The sequence below is a fragment of the Chelonoidis abingdonii genome, chromosome 6 (genome assembly GCF_003597395.2).
Source record: "Chelonoidis abingdonii isolate Lonesome George chromosome 6, CheloAbing_2.0, whole genome shotgun sequence".
In the NCBI taxonomy this organism is placed as follows: Eukaryota; Metazoa; Chordata; order Testudines; family Testudinidae; genus Chelonoidis; species Chelonoidis abingdonii.
In genome coordinates, this window is record NC_133774.1 from 5693737 (window position 1) to 5715171 (window position 21435).

Genomic DNA, 21435 nt, shown 5'->3' on the forward strand with positions numbered 1-21435 from the left:
AGCAAATGCTCAGTGTGATGTTGTAAACACAATAGGCAAAAGAGAGAAAGAGTGTCACAAAGGAAAAAAAAAATCCAAAGCCTCATCGAAAAAGGGCGCCATACATTCTGAATATGCCAAGAAACTTTTTTTTTTCTGTTGGTGTTCAGAATAAACCAAATCCCAATCCCTTAAAGGACCGGAATATCAATAAGCAGCTTTCTTCAAAATTTTGACCGGAGCAATGCCCATGCACTCAATCATAATTACAAGGGAACAGCTCATACGAAAATGGTGTCCGTCTAAGTTTCTCCACAGCACCAATGGAACATGAGTAAACGAAAGCTGCTGAAAATGCTCCTGCGCAGAGACCCTTGCAAAGAGTCATACACTACTAGTAGAAACCTTTCAAGTCTACAAGAATGGTTGTACATAGGAGAGGAAAGAGAAGCTTGCAAGACCATCGAAGCAACCAAAGTGCCAGTGAAAGCTTAGAACTGCGTCATAGAAATCAGAAGCGTCTCTGACGACTTCCCAGATCCTCTGCTACGGGCGCGTTTTCTAAATAAACAAACAAAGGTGTTGGTCACAAAACCCACGTCCACAAGTGCATTTGAATACACATGGGGTGTTCCAGTCATGAAATACCGTACAGAAAGCAAGTTGTTACGCAAGAGGAGTGTACAATGCCTCTAGCATGTACAGTCCCGCCATACCATAAAAAATTGTGGGTCTGTCGCAATGATAAGAAAGAAAGTCAAAATGAAATGAAAATAAAGAATTTAAGAACTGATAAATTACCTTTATGGCATAAAAAAAGTGTTGACAAAAATAAGGGTGCCTATGCATACCTTTGCGCCCGCCCTCTGGAAACAGAAGTCGAAGCAACACGAAATTCCATCTTGCCAAACTCCAGGCCCCAATCAAAAACAATTCAAAACTGGCAAATTCATATTTCAAGGAGGAAACACTTTCCCTGGCCGTAGTCCCAATTATTAGTGTAAGGAAAAATGACAGACCGTAGAAAATACAGTTGCAGCCCCAAATTGTCAATATGATCCATGAATCCAATTGCTCATTCTTGCAACTGCTGGAATTCTGGTTTTCGTCGTAGACCGCCACTAGTTCAAATTAATCTTGTTTTCCTTGTAAAGGCGAGGTACAGGACCAAACCTGACAAGCGAAAAAAAAAAGTGTAATCCATCCATACCAAAACCAATGCAAACAATTCTATAGACCGACTACCAACGTTCATGCCCCGAATACACAGAGATACACGCCTCCTAAGTCAACCGGAATTTGCCAAAAGACTCATGGCGCGCGCCAGACATTCAATCCAAGTGAGAGAAAAAATAAATAAAAAACCACCCTTCAGGGGTAGCGTCGCTGGGCAGAGGTCCTTGTCCACACAATTATCGCGGCGCCACCGGACATAGGGAAGCTGGAGAGAGCTGGTACAGGCTATCTACGAGATAAGACAGCCAATGTAAACGACTGAGTGGCAGAAATGAAGAGAGGCGCGGCGCTGATTCGCGCCCATATAACCGGCTAAAATAACGGAAACACGAGGACAAGCACGGCGAGCATGCAGGGCGTAAGGGATTAAGCGGGGGAAGCTCCGGACGAGAGAGGGATGCGGCGAAGAAGGCCGTGCTATGGGAGTGACGGGGATGCCGGTAGGAGAAAGAGGCAAGGGCCTCTGCTGCTCGGATACCATGTAGGAATTCGCGTCATCCCGGATTGTCTGCCTAACACCGCGCTGCGGCGGGGTGCTGTAAGGTGAATCCCCGCCACATCGATCACAGACCACCATCCGCTGTTGTGTGAGAGGGTTGGGTGTGTTGGGCTTTCGGTCCTACAGGGCAGCATCATCTGTTACTGTGTTACGCGGAAGGCCATTTACACGCCCTCCATCGCCGCGTGACTACGTGCGTCCGCGTCTTGCTGTCGTGGCCACCACCAGTCAACAGACCTGAATATTAAACGATACAAAAACTGCGACCTTGTATAAGAATTAACATGTGCCTCGTAAAGGGTGGAAATAGTTTCTATGTAAGAGACTATCATTTGCTCTTAAAAAGGATCCTTTCCACATACATATCACCCTGGTTGCCTCCCCTCATGCAGCTGCAACCATCTTCCTGAAGTCACTATGCCATACGAGGCGCAGTGCTGTGTACGCGGAGGAAGAGAACGCACGCGAGATGAATGGTTTCACACGAATATTTTGAAGTAACACCGCAAGAGAGGCGAATACAACAAATGATTGAGAGTATGCGTAGCAAGTAAGAAAGATGCAGTGAACGATCCTGCAGAGGCTACGGCAGGTAAGACCAGCTGCTGGAACGAATGCAACGCTGATCTGCTGCATTCATACTCAAACTGACAATCTCCAACCGCATCCCGGTGTGCATCTTCAGGCGAAAGACAGCTACAGTAGCAAGAGTGACCGCTGCAGCCCTGCTATCAACCTCCCTGCAACCCACTCCTCGTATCTCCTCACCACGACGTGTAAGAAACGCGTGGGGAAGTCTTCTGTCACCACGCACTCCTCACACCCCCTGCAGATTCAAGGAAAAGGCTGATTACGCTACAATGTGCTAATAGCCTTCACTTCTCCCCTCCCATTCAAAGCACCAGCCCCCAGCGGCACCCACCCCATCCTAGCTCTGCCCTTTTTTTATAGTTCCTTTGAAACAGAATCACCCTCGACAACGCGCGGAGGTTTGCTTATCAGGGAAATCTAAGTAAGGGAAAGATACTCACCCTGCACTCAACTACGATGATAATACTTTTAATGAATAATAACACGATTAACGAACAGAATTATTCACTCATCGACCAACCTCGTAACTGAACAAGGGAGGGTGGGTTCTACACCTGAAATAAGTCCATCAAGTCGGAGGGTTCATCAAAGGGAAGCAAACAAGCACGTCCACACCGTACCCTGGCTGCTACAACTCGCTTTTCAAAGGCTCTCTGATGCGCAGGCGCCTCCAGGTTGCTCTTCTAAACACCCTGCGTCTCGCTGCCGTCAAATCAGCGCAGGTGATTGGCCTCAGGCCTCCCACCCAGCCAATAATGCTCTCCCCTTAAGTCCAAACAAAGATTGTGGCACACAAGAAGCAAGCAGCAAGCAAGCGGACAGTTGGTTTGCTGAGCTCTGAGCGAGAAGTAAGGATCGCCAGCCCCCAACCGCGCATTAAAAACGGCCAAACTGCACCATTCCTCACCACCATCCGGCACTGCTCAGCCTGTAGTTGAAGCAGCTCCTGACCACGTCCAAGGCGCTGGAGGTATGGCTTCATGAGCCATGGCCATCAGGGTATGGCTGGGTACTCCCAGGATAACTATAGCATTTGAACATTCCAACGGATTATTCTGGCTGGGAAGTAATTCCTGCTGTACCGTTTAAACAGACTAGTGCTCCTGAAGACGCAGCCGCATGAACCTCCTGGCATCCCACGTGGATTGGTGAAAGTCCCGTTTGGTGTCCACGCAAGCTTGCAGCACCATTGAAAAGTTACCCCTTGCGGTTCACGTATTGGGTGCCCTGGTGCTCAAAAGATTACTGGGCAAAGAATGGGATGATGGGTTCGCAGGGCGAGTACTCATCGGCCCCACACAGCTTCGGAACAACCCCATTGCAAGCAAAGCCATACACGTACACCTCGTGCACGTTTTCCCAGAGTCACAACCTCGTAGCACAGCTTCAACGATTGCTTTGGCTACTTGCAATCAACTGCGGCCCCACAGTAGATTGCCACTCCAAATGATTCCCGACTGAACCGTAGTGTCTGGCGTTGCAAGCTTCCCAAGGGCTATGTCCACTCGCTTCTCCACTGTGAGGGCTGCTCTCATTTGTGTATTACGGCCGTTTCAGGCAGGGGAAAGCCATGTCAAAGTCTAAGATAAGCTCTTACGCATGCAAAAAGTTTTCCACAGCCACTGCGAAATCGGCCCACCAGGCAAAACAATCGGTCCCCCAAGTCTGTCTTGTTTTCGCCGTGCCACATTCGGCAGTTCATGGTAGAAGAGCCCCATTAAATAGCCATAGCTCCAAAAACGCGGGTCAGCGGTTATGGAGAATTCTGCTCCATCTCGTCATCGCTGTCTGCCGCCTCCAAGCAATAGCTGCCTCCTCCTCTCCTCCTGGCCTTGCTAGTCATTGTTCAAGTACCAGTAGCACGAGAACGCAAGGTGTGACAGAACGGTCAGAGATACCGTTTGTGATCTAAGGGTCCATGCATGCTGTGATTTGGCTTTGCTCACGTACCCGCGAAAAAGGCGCAAAGGTTGCTGCTGCCTCACAAAAGGGAGGGGGAGGCTGTACCCCAGCCACCCGGGCAATGTATTTCCTGGCCGCCATCAGAGCACTGTGCTCTCGAACACGGAACTCCTCTCGTTTGGGAGGAGTTCCGAAATCGATTTAAGGAGGCGGTTAACTCGATATTAATGACGACGTCGCGTGAACGGATACAGCGTTAAATTGGTATATCGGCCATTAAACCGATTTAAATTTGCAGTGTAGACCTGGCCTCTTTGTAGTCATTAGATATTGGATACCATTCATCTGTATGTAGAGAGGGAGATTTGGGCTCGACTGTGGGTGCAGCTCCATCCAAAACCACCTGCAGCTTCAGTGGGGCTTCTTAAAGCTGCTTATTTTCAATCTTGAGTCAACTCTTAACAGCGTTGGTCTTGCAGGATGAGTCCTGCTTTCACACTTCTTTTTAGCTGATTATAGCTGTCCTTTATTATTGGTCTCAGCCTTCAGTGAGCCTAGATTGCGGGGTAGAGGGAGGAGAGTGTCCACACAATGGGAAGTGAGAGTCTCAAGAAAAGCAAGCTAGTAAAGTTGGAGAAAAGAACAGATATTACTGAGAAGGTTTGGTGGAGAGAGAGAGAGAAGGGAACAGCAGAGCAACAAGAAACCTAGTACATGATTGTTTTACCCTGTTTGTTACCCCCACATAGCTTCATTGTTGTGCGTTCAGGGGAAGAGAGCTTGCCACATCACTTATACCATGTGATGCTTCAGGCTGGCTCTTTGGCATGTGGCCATGGGGCATATAGGTTCTGCTGTCTGGATGTGTCACTAAGGCAACAAATAAATCCAAGCACAAATACTGTATTTAAAATTTTAGTCAGCTTGCCAAGTATGTTCTGGAGGGTTTGTTTACCGGTGGGTCCTGGTGCAGAAAATGCCAAGGACAAAACGATGCAGAAGGAGAATTAATAAACCCTACAAATATGAAACTAATTTTATTTCTGCTTCTCGACTTTTATGGCAACATATTTGAAATAAAGCTGGGAGAGGAGTTACCACATGCTTCTCTGTAGGTCGAGAAACTGAAAGCAAAAATTCACACCACCTTCTGAGAGGCAGGTTAAACATCTTTCCCTCTCAGGGAAAGGAGCTATTGGTCCCACTGCAGGTTAGGTCAGGTCAGAGTGCCAGCCACTTCCCCCAGTTTGGGAGTAGAGCCCTGCCAGCCTCTGATGTCTCATGTGAACGCTCAGGGGAGGCCTTTTTGTATCCTGCTCCAGAGAGGGCTGGAGGGTTGACTTTCCGTGTCACTTTATCTAAACACCAGCAATAACGACGCAAGAATCAACCTCCGCCCAAGTGTGTGGAGTGTTTTATTCAAGGAGTTCATAGACAAAACTAGGCGAACAATAGGCTCTTCCTTGGTAAGAGCTTCTGACAGGATGAATAATTCTCTAGATGATGCTTATAAGCCTAGGGTGACAAATGGAGTTCTCCCCTTGGCTTCAGGGCTAACCAGTTCCACAGGATAGTTTCTCTGTTAGCAGTAGTAAAAAGAACAGCTTCTTTTTAAAGTGTATCAGGGTGTTTAGAAATTAATGGGAGTGCTACTGAATTTTAAATCTCCATAACACACAAGATTATGCTCCATTTGAAAGCCATGACTGTATAAATTAATTGAGTCGTAGAACACGTATCATAAAATGTTACTGGGGAGCCCTTCGCTGTGATTGTTGGTAATGAGAATTAGTGGGAGCTGGTGGAATTTATTTGATGGTAAAAGACCAAATATGCTGAGCCAATGATGTCATGCCGGGATACTGCCATGTCTGGATGACTCAGAATCCAGTTTATACTTGAAAAATGAAAGAGAGTGTACCAAAGGCTATAATTTCAAGGGGTATTAAGTCTTTCTTGCTCTTTTCAGCTTCAAAGGGACACTTGCATGAACAGAGCCCTTTGTAAACCACACATTCACAGAGGGAACAGAAATCATGAAAATACACCCCATCCCCACACTGATCTTTGACATTTTTTTAAAAAAGGAAAACATCTGCAAGTTTATAATACAAAAAATTACTTAGTCAGTTTTAAGCACGGAATGAATTTTATTAAATTTACTTGTAAACTTCATTCCATGCAAACTGTGAAATTTCAGATTTTGCCATTAATGCTTTTATGGATTTTCTTAAGCTTTTACACTGCCCTACACGTGAACACCGTGCAGGAGTTATTATCCATATTGTAGAGGCAAGGAAGGGGAGGTACAGATAGCAAAACTGAGGCATAGATGGAAGTGAGTTGTCCGAGGGCCAGAGGGATTGGGTCTCAGGGCTGGGAATAAGAACTCAGTTCCTTGCTCCCAGACCTGTACTCACTGTGCTCCTCTAGTGTCAGCATGGACTAATTTAAATCAAGGTGACTTTAAATCATTGTTTAAATGAATATTTAAATTATCAAATGGAAAGCCTCTATTTAAATCATCAGTTTTAATTAATTTTTCCATTTGTACTTGTTTTCTAAAGAAAGGTGCATTCTCATTGGTTGGCATGACCATTAAAATATGTGGATTTCCAAGTCAATAGAGCCTTTATGCTAATTTGGTATATCTTTTTGCGACTTAGGAGGGTGCACTGTAATGTAATACATTTGTTTAACCAATTGTATAGCTTAATATTTTCAGATTCTTAATTGTACATTTTTAGTACGTACATTACTCCACCCATCAAGACTTACTTAATTTTTCCTGTCAAGGTTTATTGCACATAGTTCGATTTCCTTCTCCTACACTGTGTCCAGCAATGTCTGCTCTGCTGGGGTGGGGCTGGTCATAATAATTGAATCATGTGAATGAAATGTGTTCTCAACAAGAAAAAAAGGGGAGAAGTTATTACATAAATAACACAGCAACTTTTTCACCTGTGGAGTTTGGCTGGTCCTGATCACAAACTCACCCATAAGTTTTACTGGATGATGATGAAGAGTCTTTCTGTTACAGGTAACTTACTGTGTGATGTAGTTGAGTTGCAGCACTGCTGATGACACCAGCAGTTGACTCTGAAGTTGCAGATGATGGACATCCATGACCTTTAATGTCTAAGCTGGGCCCTAAAACAAAATGGTAAACACAAGTTACACTCTCACTGAGTGTTACTCAGTGCACTGCCTCTAAAAAATAAAAATAAAATAAAATTAGGTTATAAATGAAATATTCCTCCTGCTGCAGCTGTTTGTACCACTGTTGAAATTATATAATTTATTCTAAATCCAGTTTTGTAGGGAAAATAATTAAATTGTAAGGATTATCTAAATCTGTTTAAACACTTATCTCTAGCAATATAGCAAATAGCTTGAAAACACTTTTTTTTTTTAAATGTTAAAATTCATACATGCCTAATCACCTGGATTGATCGGTCTTCAGCTGTTGTTAAGACTGCGCCGATCACAACACATCTGCCATTCTTCTTGCATTCTTGCCTGCCTTCTCCACATTCATCCGAAATATTTAATATCATCTTCCCATCTTCTTGGAGGCCAACCAGATGGTCTTTTCTGTTCTCGGGAGTACCACTCAGTAATGACTGCAGTCCACCTATTGTCCGTGAATCGTGCTACGTGGCCCACCGATCATATCTTATTATGTCTGCTTTCCACTACAAGATATTTCACACCGCTGTGTTCTCTAATTATTTCATTTGGGATACGATCCAGAAGGGAAATTCCCAACATAGCTCATTCCATTGCCCTTTCAGCTACCGACAGCGGCTGTTCTTCTCTCTTTGTCAGTGCTCACGTTTCACTGCCATACAGCATGGCTGGCAGCACTGCTGAATTGAAGATATTTGTATGTGTGGTCTTGTCGTGTTCCCCCCCCCCACCCCTTTGAGGATGTCCTTGATGGAATTAGTCACACTTCATCCTGCTCGAATCCTTCGGGAGAGTTCTCCATTCATGTCTTGGCCCAAATATACGTACTCTTTCACTTCAATTTCTTCTCCTGTTACCATTATTTGGGCATTTCATAAGACATCTGATTGCATGTATTTCGTTTTGCAATGATTCATTTTCAGACTGAACTGACTGCTTTTCTTGTCGAGTCTTCGTAGCAATTGGTTGGTGCTTTGAGCAATTAGTACGATGTCATCTGCGAATCTGAGAGGAGATAATCGTTCTCCATTTATATTACCACCACTCCTCCAATTGATCTTGTTCATAACCATTTCAAGGCAGGCACTAAATAGTTTCAGTGAAATTGTATCTCCTTGCTTTATGCCTTTCTCGACTGGGATGCTGAGGGGAGTTTCAAGGCCTAGTAAAACTTTAAAAAAGGAAATATTCCTATATGGTTGTTTTACAACCTGTAGCCCTGGCAGTTTTTCCCCAGTTCCCAGAGTGCTACAGGCTGCACTCTGAAGAATGCTGTCCCTTTTTCCCACAGTGTTTTGCTTTGACACTGTTGCTCCTTTCTGGTTGTGTACTCTGGTCCTTCTTCCTTGTTACATAACTCCCTTCCCTTCTCCTCCCCCTGCATTGCCCTCAGAAATACACAGTAACAGCAAACTAAGATTTCTGTTCGTGTAACCCATACTCCTTTTGCATTGCAGTATTTTATTTGTTTAGAAGCTGAAGGAGGCAGTTGAGAAATCTAATGTAGTGCAAGGAGACAGGGCAAGGTGACCATTTACTTGATGTGCCAAGAAGGCAAGGGCTTGATAGTTAGTGGGTGGATCTGTGTTTTTCCAGGAGCTGGAGAGAGAGTTTCCATGGTGGGTGGAGTCCTAGATAGTCCTAATTTGAGAACTCAGCCAATTGACCTCCAGGTAGGGAGAAGCTGTAAAATAAGAATATGGCACCACCCTGATGGGCTCAGGCAATGGTCACGATTAGATGTATGATTCTGTCTCCTGGAGTCCTAGGTTGGGTCCCAATACCTGTGATGACTTTGCCAGTCTCTTGTGCCCAGTGGCACAGCCCTTGCACCCCACACAGGATCACTCTTAATACAGTATATGACCTATTGTGCCCCCTATTTGGGGGGAGGGATAGCTCAGTGGTTTGAGCATTGGCCTGCTAAACCCAGGGTTGTAAATTCAATCCTTGAGGGGGCCATTTAGGGATCTGGGGCAAAAATCTGTCTGGGGATTAGTCCTGCTTTGAGCAGGGGGTTGGATTAGATGACCTCCTGAGGTTCCTTCCAACCCTGATATCTATGAACCCCATTTGAAAATGCACCTTTAGTTAAACCAGTGCAACTATGTAGACTAGACCTTGCTGTTCTAGCCACCTCTAAGCTGCTGCTAGTTGTGTGTTCTCTGAAGATGATAGCTCCAGTTTGATGCTCCTGTTTGCTGCTTGTAGATCTCAGAATAGCTTGATTTGATTTAGCTGCTTTAAAATGTATGTAGCCATTGGCAAGTTTTAATGAGCCCAGTTTCTTTCTAAATTTGACTGCTTTCAGATATCATACTTTTATTAGTCTTTATTGATACTTAAAGACCAACAATATGTTCAGTTAATTAAACTAACAGCACTTTATTCTTCCTTTGTCAGGGCCATGGCTTACTTGCTTGACTGAAGTTCCGTCTTCAATAGGGAAATTTTGCGTGGCTAACACATTCTGCTATGTCCTTTCTATTCAGGTTCCCGGGATGGCTCAATGGGTCTCTGGGAGGTGACAGAAGATGTGTTGACTAAAAGCGATGCCAGGCACAACCTCTCTCGAGTCCCTGTCTATGCTCACATAACACACAGGGCTCTGAAAGATATCCCCAAAGAGAACACCAATCCAGACAACTGTAAAGTCCGAGCACTGGCATTCAACAATAAGAACAAGGTCAGTAAGAGGGAAACAGGGAACCTGAGAGGAGTGAAAAATGGTAACTTTTCCGTTTGTACAATTGGATACAAAATTAGACTGGAATCACTTAACTGCATCTGCATTATATTTTGCTTGCAGATTCTTTTGTCTTCCCCTTCTCTGATATTGTTCTTTTGTCTGCTGCTTTTGTCTCTGCCATTAACAAACCGATAGGGACTGGAGCAAACGTAAAATGTACTTCTGGAAGGAAGAGTTTTCCTGTGGGTTTCCTGGTTTTAAGCTCTTTGGCCTATGGAATATGTCTATACAATAAATATGATAGGCAAAAAACTAGACGAGTTTGGACCATGCTCACTGGTGGTAACCCTTTCCCCACTTTTAACTGGGGTACAAATGGTTATTGCTGATCAATGCATGTCTGCCAGTGGCCAGCTAATGCACATTCAACTGATTAGACTCCTAAGACATAACAGTAGACAACTCAACATTTTTTGTTGGCTGAGCTTGTCTTTGGTATTTGTAAAAATGTGAAAATGTATCTTAGAAAATAAATACCAATTGTAAGGGAGGGAGGATATGGCTTCTAAAAGACTGTCTTTAGGGTGATGCAAGACAAGTTTTTGTTGAAATGCATACATACAATCTTACTTAATATTTATTGCTTCGTGTTGTTTTAGGTGCTGGTGCTGAGAATTGCCAGTGCTAACTTGTAGTGCATTTTCTAAGGGTTGCTCACTTGATTGGACAAGGTTCTTGTATTGGCTAAGCTACTGTTTGGTTGTAGGCTTTCCATTTCACTTCTGGTCTTTCCCCACTGTACCTTTTGTGCTCTTGTGTTCTGCTGAAATCAACGTGCAATTAAGACTTATCTTGTACAGATTCATCAACAGTTCCAGGTAGCATTCATCTATAAGTTCAACTCAAATCATTAAAGTAGCCTTTGAACAGCTGATTGGCATTGAAATTTATTTGTACAAATGTATATCATATGGAAGCTGTTTGGTTTTTTTTCTTCTAGGAGCTAGGAGCTGTGTCCCTGGATGGGTACTTTCATCTTTGGAAAGCAGAGCACACGCTATCAAAGGTTGTCATTCTTGTGTATTTATGCTAAATTTCAATAGTTAACCTATCAGTTAAGGCTGCTTCCTACTCTGTCAGTTTCCTTAGAATGCATCTGAATAGACTCCAGCAGTATCTGTAAGACCCTTGCCCAAAAACTTGATTTGAAGGTTGAAAAGTTTCATAGCAAAGGTAATGTTTGTGAAGTTAAGAGTGCTCAACATGTGAGTGCTTATTTCCCTTTTGAGAGAGGGAAGCTCCTCACTTCTTACTAATCTTGGACAAATTAGGAGCTTTCACTTGTCTTGTTCTAGTGTTAGTTATACTCAGGGAAGTTGCCCTGATTTAACTTAGGCCTGATCTACATTTAAAACTTATACCAGCATAGCTGTGTTGGCTAGGAGTGTGGAAAAAATCCTAGCCAACAAAGCTGTGCTGGCAAAACCCTCAGTGTAAATGCAACTATGCTGACAAAGTGCTGCTTCTGACATATAGCTAATGTTGTTCAGGGAGGTGGTATTACTGTGCTGGCTGAACTCTTCTGCCGTGTACACTGCATCTACGATAAGGGGCTGTGCCAAAATAGATCCTGCAGTGTAGACATGGTGATAAGATGTACTTTCAAACTGGTTTAGACTGGTGCAAACTGCTATTGCTGCTTGGTTTGGTTTAAACTAGGCTTACTTCAATTTAGGTTAAGTTAATAAGGAACAGATTTAAACAAAGTTGAAGCAATAGTGTCTACACAGGGAATTGTACCAGTTTAACTAAGCCTGTTTAAAAACAGTCTTTAGCTAAACCAGTACCATTTCTACATGTGGGCATGGTCTAAATGCCTATCTCTCTCCCTTCCCCTCTCTCCAGGAGCTGCAATTTCCAGCTTTTCTCCATCCAGTGGCATTACCTTCTCTCTTTGCCCCTCTCCTTCAAGTCTTTGCCCTATAGATCAAATATTTACCCTCTTCCAGAAGTTTCCAAGTCCATGTTACTGCTTGAGTGTAGTTTCCTTAAGTATGGTTTCAGGGATGTTTAGATTTTGTTCAATCGCTCCTCCCCCTACACATTTTTCAGTTGATTTCTCTCTCCATTTATTTCCAGCTACTTTCCACCAAGTTGCCATACTGCAGAGAGAATGTGTGTCTGGCCTATGGTCAGGAGTGGTCAGTGTATGCAGTAGGATCTCAGGCACATGTCTCCTTTCTGGATCCAAGGCAACCTTCCCACAGTGTTAAATCCGTCTGTTCCAGAGAACGAGGCAGTGGTAAGAAAACTTTGAAGTGAAGTTTCAAAATGTTGATCTTTCCAAAAAGGTAACAGTCAGGGCTGCAATAAAATACAGTAGGCTAGTAAATATCAAGGCTTTTCCTGTGAACTTCCCAGATCAGTAGTAATATATGTAAACTTAAACTTTACACTAATATTTCCCACACAAAACAGATTAAAACAGCGTCTCTGAAGCTAAGGGAGAGAGGCAATCACCTCGCTCTTTAATCAGGTCAAATTAAAATTTATCTGTTTAGACTTCGTCATGCTCAAAGGGATACTTGTTAATAATGCAGTAGACTGCAAATATATTGGATTTTCAGTAACTATTGGTACTCTGTTTACGTCTTGCATTTGTGTGTGCTGCGAATGAATAACTGTTTAGTCACCTTCATGTCCTGTACTACATTACTGAGTGTCAACTCTGCAACAGAATGGTTTTTTAGAATTTTAAAGCCATGAAGGAAACATTTTCTAGGGTTTAAATTTTTTATAAAATCTTGTTCTTACAAAATTTAAGTTGAGCCAAATGTAAATAGTCTAACTGTAAACCCTGTACTGTTCTGGGTTATACACAGTGAAGAAAACTTTAGGTACCCAGGTTTGAAAGTTAATGCCTAAATCCATATTCAGGCACCTGGATAAACAGCCTTATTTTCAAAGATGCTAAACATCTGTAGCACCAATTAATTTCAGTAGGATTTGTGGATGCCTAACACCTTTGAAAACAGGCCATTTTAATTGAGTTGAATCCTACACTAACTGTGGGTTTAATTTTAGGCACCCAGGCTTGAAAATATTGGCCAACAGCTCTTTGCTGCTGAATGTTCCCCTTATGAACCAATTTGAAGTGCCATTTTCCAAAGTGTGCTCTAAAACAGCCTCCTGATAAACTGGGAGAATCAGTGCGGTACTAATGATCGTGTGATTAGAGAAGGATAAAAGCTATAAATGCAGGAATTGGTTTGGAGACCATATGTCCTCTGCATGCATTCATCTTCACTTACTCCCCTTGTGTGAGCACCCAGATGGATTGCTCTTCAAGAGCAGCTTCAGAGTAACAGAAATAAAAGGGCACTCCCCTGTGCTATTTTTCTAGTCCAAATGATTGATCTCTTACTGACTATACTAGCCTCTGCTGCCTTATACAGAGTCCATACCCGCTTGCACACTGAATTGCCAAACCCAAATCTTTGTAACTTGTAAAACAGATGCTTATAACTTGCTCTGACACATTGTCATAGTATCCTTAGCTAACTATAGGCTCTTCTTTCGTATATGTAATTTCTAGCGCCTTTCTCCCATTATTGCACAAATTCTTGTTTTTAATTCCACTTCGTTAGGATGAATTAAATTAGACTGTAGTTTGGCATAGCTGGAAGAGAGCAAGCATATTATTTACACTCATCTTCCACTTCCATTTTGAATGTTTAATTTTCTTATTTTAAACAAACTGTAGCATGCTTTATAAGCTTCTTGTATCGTACCAAGAAGGTGGCAGAAACTGTTTTTGGATCCTCACTGGTTTATTGGGTTTCTTTTTGTGGATCTACAAAACAAATTCTTTATACAACAAATAGTGAAGTGATGACTGGACCTTAATAACAAAGTAATGCTACATACTTTTGTTTGGGTAAATTCTCTCCCCAAAGCAGATCAGTTTAGATGACCCTTAGTTCAGGGCACAAACCTAGATTATTTTTTTGAAGTGATGTTTGGAACACAGGGAGATGAGTCTTAAAGGACAGTCTCCTTCCTAGTGATTAGTACATCTGCATATGATAGCCCTCAAAGTCATCATGAGACTGCTCTTGCTGCCACTGAAATGAAGGAAGTCTTTCCATATTGTTTCCTTGTGCTCCACCTGTCTGTACCTGCCTCTCTGGTTCAGGTCTTACACTTAGATTATAAGCCCTTGGGGGCAGGGCCCATCTTTTGGTTCTGTTTGTTGTCTGGCACAATGGTGCCCTGCTCTGAGTGGGACTCCTTGGCGCGCTACTCCGATATAAATAAATAATGGGAGCTGGATCGGATCCTTTGTGGGGAGAAGGAAAGATATTTGCAATAGCAGCTGTGATTTCTGTAACAAATAGAACTGACTTGTGCTATCTTATAGCTAAAGGGAAACGAAACAATCTGCCTATTACTACATTCTTGTAACAGGAAAAAAAACCCTAAAGCAGCACCCACCATTGCATAGCCAGAGCATGCATCTCCTCTTGAATGTGATTGTAACATTCCTTTCTCTTTGACAGGAATTCGGTCAGTGAGCTTTTATGAGCACATTATCACAGTGGGAACAGGGCAGGGTTCCTTGTTGTTTTATGACATCCGAGCCCAAAGGTTCCTGGATGAAAAGCCCAATCACACCTGCCGTGGACAAAAACAGAAACTCGGAGGAAGTGAAATTTTAAAGTTGACGACCGGGAAAGGCTGGCTTGTGAGTAGCTTGCAGCTGTTGAAGCTCTTCTATATAGGGATGCTACAGGGCTTGAAGATGAGTTAATTATATGATTTTGGGAACTCTAAGTGTCAGATGAGCTTCACTAAAACCCTCACTCAATGACTGAAATCCCTTTAGCCTTTCCTCAGAAATAACGACCTGTTAGGAACACTTCTCTAACTCGTTGCAGCTCTTAGCAAATGGCTCTTTATATTTTCAATGTATTGTATTGCACTGTAAATCTAAGATACATTCTGTACCCTGAAGAACTTACAATCCTAGACCAGGCAGAGGGAAAGGATGGTGCAAAGAAATATAGCGCATACTAGTAAGAATTAACATTTGATTTCAGCCTAACACCTGTTTTTCAGTTGCTCACTTACAAGTACTCTCTTTATGAAAGCTCAAGCAAAATATGGTGAGCCAGTTTTGAATTACTCAATCTTGACACAACATTCTCCTAGCAAAACTTTTGCGTAACTGCTACTGAATGGACAAACTTCATACTCTATTTTGTAGTTCTCATTGAAATCTCAAATAGACCTCTATGTTGAGCATTGGTACAGCAACGTTAGTTACACACACTTAAAGCAGATTTTATGTGGTCATATTTGTGCGGCTATTTGTTTGTGGTCTAGAAAACTTAGTCCCAGGGGCCTAGGTTAGATATCTGCATTCAGGAGGGATCAAGATAAGAGCTGAAATCAAAAAAGTGAAACAAGTCGAGACAGACAGCATTTTTTCCAAAGCCGTAATCTTTTATACTTGTCAAATAACGTATTATGCTCTAACTGCATTACACCCTTACATACGGCGTACCCACTGCATACACCAGGCTATGCTGTTGCTTAATAAAACATGCATCTAACCTGATGATTTATGAGACCAGAAATACACAGTACTGGTGGAATTGTATAGGGTTTTCACACTCGCTTCTGTTTGATTAGTACATCTACCCTTTTCAAACTGTGCAGGGACAGGGACCATCATCTGTATGGGGAGGGGGGAACCCTGATCCTTGCTTGAGGTTCTTAGGTGCTACCATAATATAAATTATTCAGTACAAAGTAATAGATGCTCTCAGTTCTAATTATTAAATAATTAAGTCTGAGTGACTTATAAATGAGATTTCCAACCTTATTTTCCTCGCTTCCCCCCAGTGTTCTTTCTGAGGAAATCTGGGCCATCAAACAGACTGCGGGATGTTCCTGGTGTCTCCTAGTTCTAGCCTAGCTGCATAAACCTCAGAGATCATTAATGCAAAAAGCCTCTTTTCAGGCTATGAAGACTAAATTTTGCTTTTGTGAAACAAGTTCTCCTCTTTTGCTCATTTGCAGCAATACTGATCTGAACTTTCCTTTAACAGAATCATGATGAAACCTGGAGGAATTACTTTTCTGACATTAACTTCTTCGCAAATGCTGTTTACACCCACTGCTACGACTCGTCTGGAACGAAACTCTTCGTGGCAGGAGGTCCCCTTCCATCAGGACTCCATGGGAATTACGCTGGTCTCTGGAGCTAATGAGAACTCTTCCCAAATGCCCATATTGACGCTGATTTCCACCTTGTCTTTCCTTTTTTAACAAAGAAATTGTGTGATGACATTGTTTTCTGGTTTAAATGCAAGTTATTTTGGGCAGAATTTTTTCTGTTGGTCTTCAACAGTTTTGTACGTCTTTTTTTGAACCAGATTTTGCTTTAACTTCCTTGATCCTTTATATGAAGGGGTTTTTTAAAATCCCGTTTTATTGTATTTACTCCAAGTGACTCTTCCCCGTATAGGCTAACTCAGCCATATGCCCCCTACTTTGCTGTGCGGTAGGATTCCTTTCTTATAGAGTGGTTGCTGCCAGGCTTTCTGTGAAAGTCCAGGGGCTGTGTGTTTGCAGGTACTTTGTGTCAGTTATGTTACCTGGAGTGAGGACTACTTGTAATTAAAAATATTAAAAATATTTATGAGATAAGCTACTCCTTTATCTGCAGAGCCTTGCTCAGGCCTGGCTTGATTTTTTTTTAAAGTACAAGTCTAATGACACTGTATGCATAAAGGAAAATGTATCGAAACCATATGCATTGGAACCCAGGAACAGAGCACCACCGGGAACATCTTATCTAGCCCAGAGTGTAGCAAGGACCCCCAAACCTGGCATCCCAACAGTGCATGAGCAAAATGACTGTCTCTTATTACCCCTTCTCTTTCTATCCTGAGTGTCAGTTGGCAAGGTTGTTGGAGCTTCAGAGTAGGCTGTCTGTACTGCAGTGGGGGTATTGTGTGACATGACAGCTGTTAGGATGGTGGACTGCAGCCGATTGGGGCACTAAGGGAAATGACATCCCAGGAGGAGACGGATTTGCATGGTGACTAACCTAATTCAATCTGATTAACTTCCAGACTAGCTGGGGGTCCTTTGGGTGGCTGGGGCTGGATGGTAGGGAGGAGCCAGGACTCAGATACCTGGAGTCTGCCTAAAGACACACACACACCTCTTTCAGGCTGGAGACCTTTTTCCCCCCGCCTCTTGTAGCATTTCCCCTCTTGCAGTTCTCCCACAAGCAGTGAGTAATGTTGGCAGGAATGGTTTTTGCTAGCCAGTTACTGCTATTAAAGTTGATGGGCAGGGAGATGTTTTGCTAATATGTTGATATTTTTTTCCCTCTTGACCTTTGGAAGGAGGGTGGCATATGCAGTTGTTTGATGCTATTAGCAAATACAGTTGTCTTCCTCTTTAATGACTGTAGGCTTCATTTTCTAATGCAGGTTTGAAATTTATGAGGTAGCTAGACTCCGTGTTCAACTTTTAATTTTAAGAAAAGCACAGGCTGTCACTTGGATTTTATAGGAGACTCTCTTCCCCCTCTGCCCCCCCCCCCCCCCCGAGCACCTGTTCAGTCCTGCTTTGGACTTCACCAGGAGCTGTGGGTGCAAGATGACAGTCTGGATACGCTTCGCAAACGCAATACAGGCTCAGTCATGGAGGGACTGTGCATTTCTGATGAGAAAAGATGGGCTTGTGGCTAAAGCACAGGGTTAAGCATTGGACTCGTTCTCTTCCTGGCTGTAGCTGCTGTTGCCCTGTCACTTCATGTCTCTGTGCCTCACTGTGCAGATCTGTAATATGAGGTTAATAGCACACATGGCACCTGAGGCTTAATTTCTAACTTGAGATTATCAGACAAAAGACATGGTAGAAGTGCAGGCATTCCCCCCACATTCTGATTGCATGTCAGGGTTAAGGAAAGGGTTGTCCCATATGCACACTGGGATTTGAAGTATAGGCCTGACTTGATCACTTTGCAAACCAAGAAATTTTACTATGGCATTCCAAAGTTCTGCTAGTGGGTTGGTTGCTTAAAATCTGCATCAAAGCAAAAATTGAAAATTAAATATGGTTTTATTACGCCGTTTCCAAGTAGTAGCTGTTAAATGATAGGGCTGTAAATGAAGTAGTTCTCTCAGAACTTCTGTTGTTAAATGAATGTAAAGATTCTAAGTATTTTTTATACTGTCATCAGTCACAGTTCCATGATGGGAACGTGTTGCTTTTGGGGTTTCTTCTATGAATGTTTGGCAGGGCAGAGATGTAGCATTTCACTCTGGTCAGAAATATGCAAAGGAAAATATTTATTTAATCTACATGAAATATGGTGACACTTCATCTCTGTGAAGGAGTAGTCTTAAATCCAGTCTAAGATCACTCTCTCTTGATATATTGTGCGTTCTGTTGGGGTGTGTTTTATTCCCAGGCAGGTCCTGTTGTTTGGGGTCAGATTTGCAAAGGCACTGAGCACTCGGCTCCAGCTGACATCTCTGAGAGCAGAGCTCAGCTGTGTTAAAGTTGGGTCCACAATGTTTAATAACATTTTAAATAAATATTTTTAATGCTGAAGGAAGCCTTTTGGTCTTGAAATCTAACTCCCTGTATAGTTAATCATGTTAATTTAAAACTCATTTGTTTGTAACTTTGAGTCTTTGGGGAAATTGTTCTCTCCAGGTGATTTTGAGCATTGTCCAATGTAGATGTGTTAGTGTTAAGGGGACACCAATTTAAAATTAGTCAGTTTCGTTGCGAGGGGAGGGGGATGTGGAGATGATGTAGTTTCAAGTACTGCATTTGCTCCTGAGCCTTCTGCCAGTGTGTGGTGTTGTAGTCCTACTGGTGACTGTTTCACGTTTTGGGGGGAACTTGTTCCCTTGCATGGAAAGCCCACACAAACAAGGTAAATGGAATATACATCCAGTGCTGTCCAATGCAAGAAGAAAACTGGGAAATACTTTTATCTTAGTAATCGTGTGTTGCTTTTAACAGTAATAGATTATAAAGTTTCAGACCAGTGTTTTAAGTAGCTGTCCCTTCAAGATGGGATGCCTAACTGTGATGTGATCCTGAGTATCCATAGTAAAGTATTTCTTTTGATCCATTGAGCAGTTATGGAAACAGAGGCTGGGAAGGGGAAGTGACTTGCCAAATGTCTCGCAGTAAATCAGAAGTAGAAACAGGAAAAGAACCTAGGTTTCCTGATTGCTAGTCTATGCCTGTTCCGTTGCACTATGCTCCCTCGACCACACAGTTTTAGATTTAAAATTAAAATACCAGAACATGGCGGGGGGGATAGTAGCATGTGGGGATCCAAATATGGATCACTGGTTTGCTGGTACAGCAGTGGGGAGGCTGTGAGCCCAGCCATGGAAGTTGGTGTGAAGGCAAAGCTCCCATCTCTCAAGCAACAGTAGAGAAACCCTATTGGGGGTGAATATGGCCTGACTAGATTTCGATAGCTTTAAAATAGGGTACGGAAACCCAGTGGTGGTCTCACTTTGTTTGTTTGTAGACTAGCAATTTTTCCAAGTGCTCAAAGTCAGATATCTTAATGACCTTTTTTTTCCCCTCCCTTGGAGTTGCTTTGAGGGAAAATAAGGTTCTTAAGGATCATTCAGACAGACCAGCATTTTTCTAATATTTGACATTATATTAACATGGTATCCTATTTGCATTGTAATGTCTCAAGCAGTTTATTTGATCATCCAGCACTTTTCATAAGGCTGCTATGCAAAGCATGGCATCCTTGAAGCATCATATGCATTTGTTCTAATGTAGCAGATTAATTATTTAACAGTGATGGACCCAATAGTAGCCAACTCATGAATACTGAGTGGCAACTCTACAGCAACTAGCCAGTGTGTTCATGATAAGAGAACCCATTTCCATTTTTTTCCTAAACTGTCCAGCTTTTTCCACTATCAAGTTCAGCGTTATTCCCCACACCATTTTTCTATTAACCCCTCCAACCTTAGTCCATCATCTCACAGTCTGTCCTGCCAGCAAAGGAAGCTTGACACAGCTCTCTGCAGCATTGCTTTGAGGGAGCTAGAGGCCCGGTTAGACCAAGCAGCCTCCTATTAGAGGCTGAGCATGTTACCACCCCAGCTCAGGAGAGCCACAGACCAAGCACAAGTTTCATTGAGATTCATAGTTTGTGTTAATCGTGGGCCAGTTCCAGTGGTCCCAAAGAGTATATTTCTAAGCTATTTAAAAAACCCGCTTGAGACTGGTCTAATTCAACACCCATTGAAGTCAATGCAAAAATACATTATCATCATAATCCTTAACTGGTAGTTTTCATACCTTCAGGACTGAGTCACTTCCATCTAAAACTTGCTCACTGAGGTGCTGCTCTTATGAGAAGTTTGTAGCTGCAAAGTCCCAGAGAAGATGTGTATTTTTCGCGCCCCTTCCCCCCGCCCTTTGGAGTGGTATCAAAGAAGCTCTGAGAGTGACTCATCCCAATTTGCATCTCCATCTGACAATGCTGTGTCTGTCAAAAGCAACTGCAGGTCTTTTAAAACAGATCAATTTATTTTTTTCAGATAGTCATTGTGGATTTGACAGCAGTTCATGGAGTGTTGGTTTCACTGTGGCATTGGTGGTCAGTTGCATCACTCCCATGCCCTAATCTTGGGGCAGAGTAGGGGAGAGGGGAAAGTGTTCACGCTCTCCTCTAGGGCAGTTTGTGCATGCTGTTCTCCTGGGTCTGCAAGTAGCAGCATCAGCAGCATAGGGGCAGGAAGGAGTGTGCACAGAAAGGAGGGCAGGTTTAGTGTTCCTCTCAGAACCACCCAGAAGTTCTATTTAAAGGAGAAACTTGATTTTTGTTAGTTAAAAAAAACAAAAAACAAAAAAAACGTAGGTTGATATTGGCCATTTATGTGGAATCTATTCTGGCTGTCTTCCATGTGCTTGAATTTATTGCTTGGGAATTAGGTAATTCTTGTAGCTTCATCTGTGCTGGGTCTCCTCATCAAAATTGGATACTTAAAAATCCTGTAGTGGATACTTAAAAAAACAAAAAAAACCCACAGTGTTTTCAAGAGTTGTCTGAGTAGAACCTGGTCTGTTTTGTCCCTAGACTCCAGAGGCCGTCAGAAGCCATTTTTCAACCAACTCTCTTCTAGCTGCATGCTGGGACCTGAAGTTCTGTGGGCCATTCATACGTAAAACAAAAGTGCTGTGTCTGGCTGAGTTGTAGGCTGCATCTGACCATCTGGGTAAACGGTATTGACCGTATACAAATTGCCACAGTAATGGACTGAAATAAAATAAG

General features: G+C 42.8%; 1 protein-coding gene across 3 annotated transcripts in view; it reads left to right on the top strand.

Moving 5' to 3' along the window:
* DCAF12 (DDB1 and CUL4 associated factor 12) overlaps positions 1 to 18208 on the top strand; it is a 42902-nt gene extending 24694 nt beyond the window's left edge. For all 3 annotated transcript variants that reach the window (XM_032779866.2, XM_075066821.1, XM_075066822.1), the window contains exons 5-9: positions 9889 to 10082; positions 11086 to 11151; positions 12225 to 12387; positions 14645 to 14829; positions 16199 to 18208. In XM_032779866.2, coding sequence (XP_032635757.2) covers positions 9889 to 10082; positions 11086 to 11151; positions 12225 to 12387; positions 14645 to 14829; positions 16199 to 16357 — 767 coding nt within the window. In that variant the 3' untranslated portion in view covers positions 16358 to 18208. The remainder of the gene's footprint in view (positions 1 to 9888; positions 10083 to 11085; positions 11152 to 12224; positions 12388 to 14644; positions 14830 to 16198) is intronic.
* Positions 18209 to 21435: the final 3227 nt, after the last annotated feature.